Below are 15471 nucleotides of genomic sequence, written 5' to 3' on the forward strand. Positions count from 1 at the left end.
TGACTCTTTAATGGCCCACACTTGCAATATACTTCAAAGCCCATCAATATTTATTTCCTCTTTCAAGCCCACATCAATTAAATATTCTTATCTAACAAGCCCAATTAAATCCCTATTTTGAAACCCGATTTCTTTAAGTCCCTTATTTAGAAATCATTTTTGGGCCTTAAATGTTGTATAGTTATATAATTTCATAGGCCCAAAAATATTTTCATTGCTCCAAATTTACAACTCAATAAATCCATTTACTCTCAAAACAACGTATGCTTGACTAAATGCCATAAAAACTATTCTTATAAATCAACATTTGACCACTATTTTTTTCTTAGTTTAATATTGGGTATTACAAGCAAAATATAAATCATAGAATCTTTTCATCTTTTAATATGAACAAGCGATCAAAGAAGATATAATATAAAAAATCTGTAGCTATTCTTAGTGCTGTAAATAATAAATACTACTCGACAAGTTGCTCAAGATCCGTTTGACCAAACTCGAGTTCGGCTCGATTAATTTATTAAATGAACTATTCGTGAATACAAAGTTAAATCGATTGTTAAACAATAGAATTCGTACAAAATTCGGCTCAACGAGTAATGAGTATAAACTCGAATAATATTGTATTTATTATTTTTTATAACATTATCTCCATATATATATATATATATATATGAAAATATTCAAAGAGATTCGAGAAAATCATGTTCCTAATACTAAACATGTTACTTAAATCCATATTTACAATGGTTTGTGAAATATAGATTATCACATGAAATATAGGAATAAACACATATTAACCAAGAAAAGACTCAAAAATATGTTGATTAGAATGTAGACGAACTTATACTCTTACCTTTCTTTTGAACTCTCTCCAATGGAGAGTTGTCTTACCCCTCCTTTATTCAAGTGCAAAGAATCTTTCCAAGAAGAGAAACACTCTCCCACTAAACCATGTTCAAACTTCCCTCATCACTATCAGTTGAACGGTACTAAAAGAACGTTGAGCTTGCTCCTAAGAAAGCTGAAGTGTTGAGAGGACAACGGCTTTGTAAGGACATCAACAAGCTTGATCCTTGCTGGAGATGAAGCAAACATCTAAAGCCTTGCACTGCACTTGTTCTCGAACAAAATAATAGTCAATTTCGATATGCTTCATGCGAGCATGAAATACCAGATTTGTCGTGACATAAGTAGCACCCACATTATCACACCAAAGAGTAGGTGGATGAGAGAGAGAAATGCCCATCTCACGAAGGAGAGACTGAACCCAATTTGACTCGGCAGTGGCGTTGGCGACAACTTTGGATTCGGCCTCAATACTAGACCTAGCAACTGTAGGTTGTTTCTTGGAGCTCCAAGAGATAAGATTATTAGGACCGAGGAAGACACAGTAGGCACCTGTGGATTTGCGATCATTGGCACATCCAGCCCAGTCGGCATCGGAATAGATAGAGAGTTGAGATGTGGATCCATGACATAGAAGGAGACCATGATCAATTGTATTCTTGAGATACCGCAAGATCCGTTTGGTTGCCGCTTAAGAAGAAATTGAGGGATGATGCAGGAATTGACAAACTTTGTTTATGGCAAAGGAAATATCTGGTCTTTTTAGGGAGAGATATTGTAAGGCGCCAACAGTGCTCCGATATAAGTGAGGATCTTCAAAAGCAGTGCTGTCAAACTTGGAGAGTGGGGTGGAGGTGGACATGGGCGAGGAGACTGGATTGGCCTCAGACATCTTGGTTCTCTCCAATAGATTAAAAATGTACCTGTGTTGAGATAAAAAGAGGCCATCTAAAACTTTGGTGACTTCTACTGCAAGAAAATAATTTAGTTCACTAAGATCCTTAAGAGAAAAATCTCGATTTCTCCAAAACTTTGGTGGCTTCCACTCCGAGAAAATAACTTAGTTAACCAAGATCCTTAAGAGAAAAATCCCAATTTAAAACCTGAATGAAAGATTCAACAGAACTTGTATGTGAGCCAGTTATGATAATGTTGTCAACATAAATAAGAACAAATAGACGAACGCCACCCTCGTGATAAATAAAAAGAGATGACTCCGATTTGGAGTTCGAAAAACCAAAAGAGATAAGTTTCTCATAGAGTCGAGAGTACCATGCACGAGGTACTTGTTTCAAACCATAGATTGCCTTTTGCGAACTATAAACATGGTCGAAAAGTTGAGAGTGGACATAGCCAAGTGGTTGAGCCATGTAAACTTGATAGGAGGTCGTGGAGGAAGGCATTGTTCACATCAATTTGACAAAGGGACCAGTCATGGGAAACAGCATAGGAGAGACCGTTCTTATGATAGCGGGTTTAACTACAGGATTGAAGGTGTCAGAGTAGTCAATACCCGGTTGTTGATGATAGCCCTTGGCAACAAGGTGAACTTTGCGCTGGTTGAGAGTCCCGTTAGAGTTGAATTTGGACCGAAATACCCACTTGTTTCCCACAACATTCACACCTGGACACCGAGGAACAAGAGACCATGTGCCATTTTTCATGAGTGCAGAGAACTCTTGATCCATTGCATGGTGCCACTCTTTATATTTTGCAGCCTCAGTATAACATGTAGGCTCATCTGGAATCTCTGCTTTCTCTGTAAACAAGACCTTAGGAAGAGGATACTTTATGGTCCCATCATAGAATTTTTTCGGTTTGGAGATGCCAATTTATGAGCATGTGGTCATTGGATGAGCTCGAAGAGCGGGTGAGAGCACCACGCCAAGACTAGGAGGGGTAGTGACCGAATAGGAGTTGGGGACTTGGTAGTGGATGAGGGAGGGAGACACGGGTGAGTTGATTTTTGAAGAGTTGAATTTTGAATGAGTTGGAGAGAAAGAGTCATTTGGTCATGAGAATTCTCTCTAACTCACGTCTTCTTCGATCCTATGGCCACTGACTCAAACACTTCAACCATGTCGACCACCATCCCCATCACACCCTCTCCTCCACCAACTATCAATCTTAATCATGTTGTCACCATTCGCCTTACCAAAGATAACTATCTACTTTGAAAATCTCAGATGGTTCCCTATTTTTGTGGCCAAAAAGCTTTTGGCTATGTTGATGGAAGCATTCCCTGGCCTGCACAGTTCTTGCCTTCTACTACTTCCAAACCTGCACTCAATTCCGCCTACACTCAATGGGTGGATCAAGACCAAGTCATTCTCAACTCCTTACTTTCCTCTCTATCCAAGGACATTATGGCAACGGTGGTTGGCCTCACCACCACTCATGCGGTTTGGACATCCCTTGAGAAATCTTTCTCTACCAATTCTCGTGCTTGGGTGATGACCACTCTCGACTTCAATTGGCTGCTCTTAAGAAAGGCAGCAGCTCAATTTTTGAATACTATCACAAGGTTAAGTCCTACTCGGACTCTCTTACTGCTGCTGAACAACCTTTGAATGATCTTGAGTACACCTACTACCTCTTGGGAGGTCTTGACTCCTCTTATAAGTCTCTTGTTACTTCCATCCTCACCTGTGTGGATCCCATGCTTGTTGATGAGATTTACGGCCATCTTCTTACTCGCGAGTTGCGCCTTCAACATCAACAATCAACTGTAGATATGGTAGTTGGCTCCGCCAATGTTGCCACTCGTGGAGACTCCCCTCGTGGTCCTCCCTCTCTTGGTGGCTTCAACTCTCGTCCACCACAGCATTAGAAACACCTTGGACATGGGCTTGGTCGAGGGCGTGGCTGCTAGTCTCAATCACACCTAGCCTGCCAAATTTGTGGGGCGACCTTGCTTCGGCTTGCTATTATCGTCTTGACAACAACTACCAAGGGACTCCACTTCAGTTGCAAGCTTTTGCTGCCTCTTCCTCAGCTCCCTTGGATCGGGCATGGTATACAGACATCGACTACTCCAACCATGTCACTCATGACCCACAAAATTTAACTATATACTCCGAACCATATTTGGGCTCTGATGAAATCCAAGTGGGCAATGGTACAGGTTTATCTATTTTTCATGTTGACTCCTCCGTTCTCCCAACTTTCTCTAAAAATTTGCGCCTTAGCAATGTGCTTCATGTGCCCAACATAAAAAAAAAAAATAGTTTCGGTTTCTCAGTTCACTCCAGATAACAATGTTTTCATTGAATTTCACTCTAATTATTTTTGTGTGAAGGACGAGATCACGCGGAAAACACTGCACCATGGCAAGACTAGGGGTGGCCTCTATCCCCTCACCATTTCTCCCATCTCCAATGACTCCCTCCATAGATACTTGTACTCTTTACTTTGATCTATACTTCATAACTAAGGTATTGTTAGTTGGCATGGTGCTCTTGTTTATTCTTGTACCAGTGATTCAGTATACCAGTAACTGTCTATATGATCATTGCCTGCTCTGTTGCTGCTTTGTGGTGAACAAGTCAATTTAATTATTCTTAGTTGTATGTCATGCCCTGCCTGTAGACCGTCCTATTGGAACTGAAATTTGAAGGGACTTTGTTCTAGATTTTTCTAAACTTAGTTTTTACAGTGAGAAAATACATCCAGGAGAGTTGTGTGGCTTGAAAAATGTAACTGTGTGGTAATGTGTAATTACATATTCTGGCTGTGTTAGATTCATGGATCTTAAAGTTGATGTAAAATACTTGGTGCCGAGAAGATTTCTCCAAGTTAATATTCATCTTGGTTTATCCAACTTCTTCCAAGTTCTAAGCTTTAAATTCATTATATGAAACATGAAGTATCAGATATGATTTGGTAATGATCATTAATAGATTTGGCTTGCCAAAGAGAGGTTAGGGCCGATTTCTCCAGCGTTGAAACTTTGCCAATCACTGCTACTTTTTATGCAGATTAATTAATTAGCATAGTTGGTGAGATTAGAAAGATGGCTTCCATATGTGCAGCATTCACCAAAATGTTCTGCTTCATTAGTTCATTGTCGATGGCATCATTAACGGAATAAGTATAAATCCTTAGCAAACTCCAATTGATTGAAAAAATTTGAATATTTTTACTACATTATTACAAGCATGCACCCTAGTATAATGGTTGTTTTACTTTCTTTTACTGTTTTAATTGAATTGCAAAATTTACAAAGGACTATCCCTTTTCCCCCTCAATGGACAAATTGAAGAAGATTGGTGCTTGGAAAGTACTTGTAGTATGGAATATTGGTTTAACCAAATAAATAGCTCGATAGCATTTGATATATATTTGGTTACCTATTGTTTTGGTTCTAACCTTTATTGGTTTCTCATGTACCTCTCACATACTAAATTTGTTTTTGTATTGCAAGAAAGTGTTGATTTTGTGACTCTTGTTGGACGCAGATACTTTTTAAAGACCATTAACTGGTCTCTGATGATATCATTGTTCACTGTGAGTATGAAATATGCTTCCCTGCTTTACAGTTTCAATGTTGCAACATTTCAGAGTATTTGGATTGGAATTCCTTGACCTTTTGTTAAAACTAAATATATTTCTTCTACTATTTTTGGAACTCTCTGGTTATTATACTTTTCTTCAATGTAAACGATAAATGATTTTAGTAATATAAGACTATTTGTATCTTGAGGATGAAATTACTATGATTCTGTTATTTGTTAAGTGTAATTATTTACCAAATTACTATGATTCTGTTATTTGTTAAGTGTTGGTAATTATTTACCAACACGGATTTTATTTACCAACTTGCTGGATGTATTCTAATGTAGCTTCATTGCATTTTTTTCCAATAAAAGCTAAATGCCTGTAATTATTGTAATGGCATATAAATTATTGTAGTTTTGTTGGCTGACAATGGGAGGCTAAGATTTATAGACAACATCTCTCATAGATTTGTGGAGTTGACCATGGCACATAGGGGAGAAGTGAAAGCTATAGTGACAACTGTTATTGTAAGTTCCTCGATTCCCTTGATTGTAAAATTGCTATTGCTAGGAGAATAACATACAATTTTATTACTTGCATAATTCTCCCAAATCTGGTTTATGGATGTTTTTTACATCCATATGTGTGTGTATATTTATATATATATATATATATATATATATATCTTTGGGTATATCTATACACATACTTCCTGTCAGTTAGATATATCAAGTTGTATAAGGGTTCTAAAAATCTTAATATAATTGAACCATCATATCTAAACTTGTCTTGTTGTTAATTACTAATGATGATTGGTCTACTTTTAGTAGAACAACATTCTTATCACTCATCTTATAACCTGATTATCTCATCACAAAGTCATCATACACTTATATCCTTACATATATCGAAATAAGAGTTGTACATATCTCAATATAAGAACTCTCATCTCCAAACTTATTATCTCCTAAGTTGTTTGGTTAACGAATGGGTAGAACACAACAAGTTTTAGTTTCATGAACTTAGTTAGAAAATTGCAATTATAATAGAAAAGATGATAATAACTAAAAATTTTGAGTCAGATTCTTTTTCAACTTAACCAGCAAATGCTAGCCAAGGCTTTTGCACCCGGATTTTGAGTCAAAGTTGTTGTTGATTGATGTCAGTGCTTTTCTCTAAACGTAACATTTACAACTTCCAAGAATGTTGTAAGAATGTTACATTTTTCCGTGGAGTTCTAAGAAGTTGCCTAACTCTAATTGAGGGTATTACTACATGCACATAGCAGGCTTGCAGCAATGCTATGGATTTTAAATCAAGGTACTTTTTATTCTCCCTTTCACTCTCTTACTTGTTTGGGTGTTTTTTTTTATTTAGTAGTTCACATTATTGTTTGATATAAATGTTAAATCGCAATTAACTTGAGCTGTGTGGCCATCCATAAATTTCATAGTGAATATAATTTGGATGTGTATTATATTTTTTATGTACTCTGTTGTGTCCATTTGTTTTTCTGAAACAGTATTTCTGGCTAGTACAGTTCGAGGCTTTTCCGGTGATTTTAAAACTCATTGTGATGATATATATTGCCGCACGCAATTGACCTTTCCAACGATTTAATGGTAAACGGAAAGGTCATTTCCGTTGATTTTTGGAACAATTGCGATGAAAAAAAATCGCCACAAATAGTTAATATTTTTGACGATTTTTGTAGTTCGCAACTGGTTTAACTTATAATTGAGTAGACAATTGCGACGAACACTTGGTGTAGTAAAAATTGCCGAGAAAGATCAAATCTGGCAATTTTAAGGGCTATTTCTGGCGATTTTTTATACTGAGAAAGACTGCTTTCGTTGTAGTGGCATCATACAAAAGAGCAACCAAAATAGATTTTTGCCCTGAAATTTGGTATCATTTACGTTTATTACAAAATGTCACAAATTATACATCGCTTTGGTGTTAGCTGAAAATAAAGTCAGGACAATTTCGGGTGGAAAAACTGCGGCATTTTTCATGCATTAATTTGTTAATATAGATGTCATTTCCAACCATTTCTCACCACAAAAATCACATTTTCATCGATTTTAATAACTTGCCACAAATTCTAAAATCACAAATTGTTAGTATTTTTTAATAATATATATTTATCTCTTACTGTTGCTTGCCTTTGCCTTTTGGTCTTTTACGTTGTGTTTAATGGGGGCTGGTAATTTAATTGCCGTTACTTTGGGTTTAATTTGGCTTGAGGCCTTATTAGTTGTTAACGTCTTTTTAATTCTGAGTCCGTTGGTGTTTTTAATCTTTGTCTCTTACCGGCTCTTTGTTAATGGTTTGTGCAATTTGTTTTTCTTTAATTGGCTGCTTTTAATACCTTTGATGGCCAACGTCTTTTTCACTTTTATTGTTTTTGCCCGTTAGTTTCTTTTTACCTCCTGGAACATTTATGGTCCATATGGTCTATATATGAATATATTTGGGTAGTCTTACGGGAGGTATGTGTGTGGAATATTTGACAAAAAGTGCGATAAATAAAAACATACTTTTAAAAGTATATATTTTTGAGAGATTTTTCAGATAAAAGAAAGGCGTTCTTTGAGAGGAGCTTTGGGCTCAACCGCTTGTGCAGAGTTGGTTCGGGCTATACGACGATCAGTTGGGCTGTTGTATCCTGGAGGAGTCAAATCAAGAAGATTTCTGCTGCACAGGTTAATTTGAAACTTTGTACACCGCAGAGGGCTTGAATCTCCTTAAAGAGAGCGATATTTCCGTGCCTCAGTCCAAACTGGCTTCGTCTTAATTTTTATTTTAATTGTAATTTTTATTATATTATTATTTCACGAACACAAATTAATTTATTTAAATCTCAGTTCTCTCTCTCTCTCGTGTAAGACAATTTCACAAGCCAAGGGGATCCACGTCTCTGGTTGTGGGTCCAAAAGGCGAGAGACCCACGAGACGACCAAGCCCGCGTATAAGGTGATGATCTCCACGCATGATCAAACAACCATGCATGTCTTTGAGTCTACATGCAAGCTGGCTTTGTGCTCAAGTCTCACAACCATGGCTATGGATCTATCTTGGTGAGAGACCGATGCATTTGCTCAAGTCTTCCTTTGAAAATATATTAGCGGCATAAATATATTTCCAAAAACTAGTAGAAAATGCGTTTTCCATGAGCTCAGATTTTTATCATCATTTAATTTCTATATGAATCTTCACGATGGCTTTCAAGATCCAGATGATGTCTGTAATAATGGGGGGGGCTAGCTATTCTCCATTGTGATATATATGATGCTAGCGGCGTTTGTCGTATATATGGCCGTGATAACTTCTACAGAGTTGAGGTTGTCCATCATCAGAAATTCCTTGCCTTTCTTATTGCTTGTAAAGCGGTTTAATTTGGATTCCCCAACACTCGATTCGCTTGATTAGCTTACGTTTGGTCCATGCATGCGTGGAGTAGCGTCCATATTGTTATCATGGAAAATAGTATCTTGCATGTGGAAATCCTCCTGCAGTACCGCCAGGTCCAAGTTTAATTTAAAGGAATTTCAGAATATTTATAAATATTAATAAAATAGTTTGTGAATAATAATGAAATAGTAATAACTAGTAATAAAAGAGTCTGGAAATATTGAGATCAACTGCTGTATTCTAGAACGTAGTCTTATTTCATTTCATTCAATTCCATCTCAATATCCAAACACTATAAATAGAAACGTTTTTCAATTTTAAATTTTTAATTTTTTTCATCTAATCATTAGTTAATTATTATAATTTTTTCAAATTTTTAAACAAAATCTAAAAAATAATTTAATTTTTTTTAATTTATTCTAAAATAAAAATTATAATAAAAAATTATATCATAATAATATTTTTATTTTATAATATTTTTATTTAAATTTTTTTTCTTGTTTTTTAAAACTCTATAAAACATTTTAATTGAAATTATTCTTTAGTATTTTCAAATCATTTCTTCTTTATCTTACTGTCAAGTGCTTAGCTTGACATGCCTCCTTGTGATCACTGTAAGCCTTCTTTATTGTGTTGACCCAATAAATAATTTTTTGCACTATGAACGACTATGTAACGTAGGAGCCACGTCATGTACTTAGCTGTCCCTGCAAAGAACAAAAAAAAAATCTATTGGCTTCATTAGATTGAGGTCCAAACAGAATTCGTTTGAATTTAAGAGTTAAAAAATTATTAGATAAGTTAAATAAAATATTATTAAAATATTATTTTTAATATTATTATTATTATAAAATTTAAAAAATTTATTATATTTTATATAAAAATTATAAAAAAGACAATTTTATGTTTGTCCTGTGTTTTTGTCTTTAAAATTTGATGGTTTATGTATTTTAATTTATTTTAAAAACGAAGAAAGTAATTATTAATGCAATTATATATATTTTAAAAAACTATTAAAAATAGAAAAAAAAACAAATATAAATAACACTCTACAGTCTACTGTACAAACTAGCGGCAGAATAGTAGGATCCATGTGAAATATGGAGAAAGCCTCAGTAGCCAGATTCACAAATTCCAGAGACCCTCGGACACTCTATATATTTATTGAACTAGCCATTCTATTAACTAGTACAGTAAATAAATTTTGAATTTTCGATCTATTTTGTATATATACTTTCAGTTTTGATAAAATTAATCATTCCGATACTATTCCGTTAGACAACCATTATTAGTGAATAAAACTTTGACACATGTGCATCATATTTCAAAAACTAAAAAAATATAGAAATAATATAAAAAAACAAAAAATTAATTCAGAATTGAAAAAATTTCTATAAAATAGATTTTGATCTAAAAATGAATATTCATTTTTAGGATCTATTTATAATTTCAAATTTTAAAAATATTTAAATGAATTTTAAGACTTAGGAAACGTTTAGATTCGAAGATGACTTAAAATGAGTTGAGATGAATTGTGAATAGTAATAAGATGAGTTGTGAATAGTAATGAGATTTGTGAGTAGTAAAATTGTTGAATAATAATGAATAATAATGAGATGAGTTGAGATGAGCTGCAAATCCAAACGTCTCTTTAAATTTAGATAAATAAATTCTAAAAAAATTCTCCAATCGTGACTTTCTTTAAACAAAAATAAAACTCAAAAGAAAAACATAGTTGTTCAGTTTTAATTATAAATTGTTTTTTAGAAGTTTTTTCTTTATTTTTTATTTTTTTTATTATTTTTTATTAATGTTTAATGCATGTATGACGATGTTGGTCAAGGGGAATACTACTTTTGTGGTTGAGAAAGCAGCTCGGATCATGTTTGATCTTGAGATTGAGATAAAGGTTGCGTTTGGATGTTAAAGTGAGTTGAGTTGAGTTGAGTTGAGATAATAAAATATTGTTAGAATATTATTTATTATTATTATTATTATTTTGGGATTTGAAAAAGTTGAATTCTTTATTATATTTTGTGTTGGGATTTGAAAAAGTTGTAATGATGAGTTGAGATGAGTTGAGAGAAGTTGGGATTCCAAACGAAGCCGCATAGGAATAGGAAGGCTTTGGGATACAAAACTGAATTTTGTGAGCAACAATCAAAGTGTCGAACTCCCTCCTAGAGAGGCTAAGTACGTTTGGGTGGTAAGAATACTTGAGAAGTGTTGAGAATATTTATGAATAGTTATGAGTAGAGATTGAAGTGAGTTTGTGGGTCCCATTGAGAGTATTTTGAGTTGTTTGGATGTGTGAAGTATGTTGAGTGATTGACTTTTGGATAGGTAGTTGAAAAATGTGTGTGTCTCATAAATATTATAGTGATTTTATTTTTAATAATAAATATTATAATGATTTTATTATAGTGATTTTTTAATATTAATAAATATTGTAGTGATTTTATTTTTTATTTATATATAATAATGATAAATATTATAATGATTTTATTTTTAATTTATATATAATAGTAATAAATATTATATTGATTTTATTTTTTATTTATATATTATAGTGATTTTATTTTTTATTTATATATTATAGCGATTTTATTTTTTATTTATATATAATAGTGATAAATATTTTTTATTTATATATTATAGTGATTTTATTTTTATTTATATATAATAGAGATAAATATTATAATGATTTTAATTTTAATTTATATTTAATAGTGATAAATTAGTGATAAATATTATAGTGATTTTATTTTTTATTTAAATATTATAGCGATTTTATTTTTTATTTATATATTATAATGATTTTATTTTTTATTTATATTTAATAGTGATAAATATTATAATGATTTTATTTTTTAATAGTGATTTTATTTTTTATTTAAATATTATAGCGATTGTATTTTTTATTTATATATTATAGTGATTTTATTTTTTATTTATATATTATAATGATTTTATTTTTTATTTATATTTAATAGTGATAAGTATTATAGAATGTTTGTGAATAGTTATGAGTAGAGATTGAAGTGGGTTTGTAGGTCCCATTGAGAGTATTTTAAGTTGTTTGGCATGTGAAGTATTTTCAAAAGTAAGAGAAGACTTAGAAAGTGTTGAGAATATCTTGGTAGCCAAACATAGCCAAGTGTGAATGGAATGATTCGAAAAGAAGCAACTTGGTGTAGAAGGGAAGTTGAGCAAGTCTTAGAAGCATTTATATCCAACCAAAACTGATTTCCTTGCACGATTAAAGAAACTTTTTAGAAAAATGTTTTAGCTTTAAAGAGATCTCATAAAAATAAATGTATAAACTGACGTGTTTTGATGTGATATGTTAAATTATAAAACTATTTTTATTATAAACTAAATCTAATATACCGTACAAAAACATGTTAATTTATAGAATCTCTTTGTAACTGTAGCACTTCTCAAACTTTTTATACTCCGGCTGGCCTACACACATATTTTTATTATGCCTGTTGCACCCATATTACGTAAACATTTATATAGTAGTAGGTGAAGTAATTAATACTCATCCGTCCCATAGTGTATAAATAAGGGGACTAATTTATACTTGACCTTTATTTGATAACTCTGCAATGGGGAATCGTGATATCCTCCCTTCTTTGGCTGCAAATAATCTCTCCAAGAAGAGAAAGGCTCTGCCCATTGAAACCATGTTCAGGCTTCCTTCTCCACTACCAGTTTGGCCAAAGGGTATGTACTACTCTCAACTATCATCATGATAATTGTTATGAACATGATCTGCTCTTATTTTTTCAAGTACTTTCAAATATTCTTATCTAGAATAATATTAAAAAGGAATTTATATAAACTTATACGAGTGGATCGTAATTTTCTGTTCACAAATAGGGGTATAGAACCGGGCCGGATATTTTTTCGGTCCGGTCTAAAACTCTGATGTGAAAAGTAGTAGCATTGTATTAGTCTAATTAGTTATAATATATTATTATTTATTTTGTTCTTTGTAAATTAATATTTTGCATTGTGATGTACAAGAATATTATTTATTTTGCTTTGTTATTTATTTTATTTTAAAAAACTTTTAAAAAGTGTTTAAATTATTTTTTAAAAAAATCTGGACAATTTAAACATGATATCATAATTTTTTTTTAAAAACAAAAGTGCTATAAAAATACTTTTTTGAGTTTAAACAATTTTTTATTTAAAAGAAAGTATTAATAAATCCGAATATCCCGATTTATAGTCAAAAAAGAGAAAAAAATATTGATATCCGGATTGAATCCGATTATCTGCCAGAATTATTTCCAAATGAATCCGAGTGGATAACCGCTTGGTTTTTAGAATCTAGATCCGGATCCGGTTGCACACCTCTAGTCACAAATCACTCATTTAATAAACGAACCGAGTTAAAATTGAGTGCAAAATTAACTGATAGTGAGGGTTTGTCGGGAAGTCCTGTTTATTTACAAATCTACGAACTTCCTTCTTCTATTCATTTTTAATTTTTCATAGTGATATTGTTTGAATATTGGTTAAAGTTTTAACTTTGCTATAGGGCAAGGATTTGCAACTGGAATTATGGATCTGGGAGGAGGACTACATGTGTGTCAAATATCAACCTTGGACAAAGTTTGGGCAACCCATGAAGGTGGCCCAGACAACTTCGGGGCTACGTTCTTTGAACCATCGCGAATACCAGATGGTTTCTCTATGCTAGGTTGCTACAGTCAACCCAATAACAAGCCCTTATTTGGATGGGTTCTTGTAGGGAAAGATGATGGTTCAAGTGGAGCTTTAAGGAAGCCACTTGACTATACTCTTATTTGGAGCAGTGAGTCTTCCGAGATCAAGAGAGATGGCAATGGTTACGTGTGGCTACCAATTCCCCCCGATGGTTACAAAGCCATAGGCCAAGTGGTCACAAACTCTCCTCAAAAGCCATTCCTAGATAAAATCAAATGCGTTCGAGCTGACCTCACCGACCAGTGCGAGGCTGACTCGTGGATTTGGGGTCTAGGTAAGGCCAACAATGCCAATGTGCTCAATGTGTATGATGTAAGACCCATCATTAGGGGGGCCAATGCTGTTGGTGTCTCTGTGGGTACTTTTGTGGCCCAACTTGGTGGGACTGCCTCTCCTTTGTCTATAGCTTGTTTGAAGAATGCCAAGTCCAATCTTTCTTCTATGCCTAATCTAATGCAGATTGATGCATTAATGCGAGCTTATTCTCCTTGGGTGTATTTCCATCCAGATGAAGAGTTCCTTCCTTCTTCAGTGAGATGGTTTTTTGTGAATGGGGCATTATTGTATCATAAGGGGGAAGAGTCAAAGCCTGTTCCGATTGAACCCAATGGCTCGAACCTTCCCCAAGGTGGTTCAAACGATGGTGCCTACTGGTTGGACTTGCCTGTGGATGCAGGGGCCAAAGAGAGAGTCAAGAAAGGAGATCTAGGGAACTCCCAGGTTTATGTACACGTGAAACCCATGCTGGGTGCAAGTTTCACTGACTTAGCTATATGGGTGTTCTATCCATTTAATGGGTCTGCCAAGGCTAAGGTTGAGATCGTCAATGTCTCATTGGGGAAGATAGGTGAACATGTTGGTGATTGGGAGCATGTGACCCTAAGAGTAAGCAATTTCAATGGGGAGCTACAAAGGGTATACTTCTCGGAACACAGTGGAGGGACATGGGTGGAAGCTTATGAGCTTGAGTTTCAAAATGGTAATAAAACTGTGGCCTATGCATCTTTGCACGGGCATGCTTTGTATTCGAAGGCAGGACTTGTTTTGCAAGGAAGTAAGGGATCAATAGGAATAAGGAATGACATGGGGAAGAGCAAGATGATGATGGATACTGGTGGGAGCTATTCAGTAGTGGCAGCTGAGTATTTGAGTTCAGTTATTATTGAGCCACCTTGGCTCAAGTATTGTAGGAAATGGGGTCCGAACATTAGCTATGACATTGCGGATGAGATTAGGAAGGTGGAAAAAGCATTGCCTGGGCCATTCAAATCGGCTTTCAATCGATTTGTCAGAGGCCTACCGAATGAAGTCTTAGGTGAGGAGGGTCCTACGGGTCCCAACATGAAGAACGACTGGACCGAAGATGAAGTTTCATAAATGCGTATATATATTTATATATTTAACATATGAAGTTGTGGCTAATTTTATTACTGTGTAATATGTGAAGTTCTAAAATACTCATTTGTTGCTCTATGCTAATTTCTTTATAAATAAAAAATTTGAAAATTCTACTCCGCTCCGTTTCCAACAAAATAGAGTTGGAGTCGGATTTTTGTTTTTAATTTCTCAATCGAAGTCAAAGTCAAAGGTGTCTCCGAACCAACTCCAACTCCGATTCGATCCGATTTTATACTTCGACTCTAACTTTGCCCTCCAACTCTAACTTTGATATTGTACATATATTATAAAAATATATATTTATCTATATGTTAATCATATATACTAGTATAGTTATATAGTTATATAACTACAATTTAGATAGTTAAATTCAATAATATACTAGTATGAGCTAATTATTATAAAATAATATACTTATACTATAGTATAAATAAACGTATAATAGTTTAGTATATGTAAACATCATAGTATTACTATCACACATAATTAAGTATAGAAATAAGATAGACACTAGTATTGAAATAAGTCTACTAGAATAAGTTAATAATATATAATACTAATTTACTAAAGTATAAT

At 33.7% G+C, this 15471-nt stretch overlaps 1 protein-coding gene across 1 annotated transcript; it reads left to right on the top strand.

Moving 5' to 3' along the window:
• The first annotated feature begins 12358 nt into the window (after positions 1-12358).
• Positions 12359-15072, top strand: LOC109010970. The gene is made up of 2 exons (XM_018991952.2): positions 12359-12486; positions 13310-15072. The coding sequence occupies exons 1-2, from the start codon at positions 12369-12371 to the stop codon at positions 14872-14874; spliced, it is 1683 nt and encodes a 560-aa protein (XP_018847497.2). The 5' UTR covers positions 12359-12368; the 3' UTR covers positions 14875-15072.
• The last annotated feature ends 399 nt before the right edge of the window (positions 15073-15471 follow it).

Source organism: Juglans regia, chromosome 14, assembly GCF_001411555.2.
Source record: "Juglans regia cultivar Chandler chromosome 14, Walnut 2.0, whole genome shotgun sequence".
NCBI classification, from domain to species: Eukaryota; Viridiplantae; Streptophyta; class Magnoliopsida; order Fagales; family Juglandaceae; genus Juglans; species Juglans regia.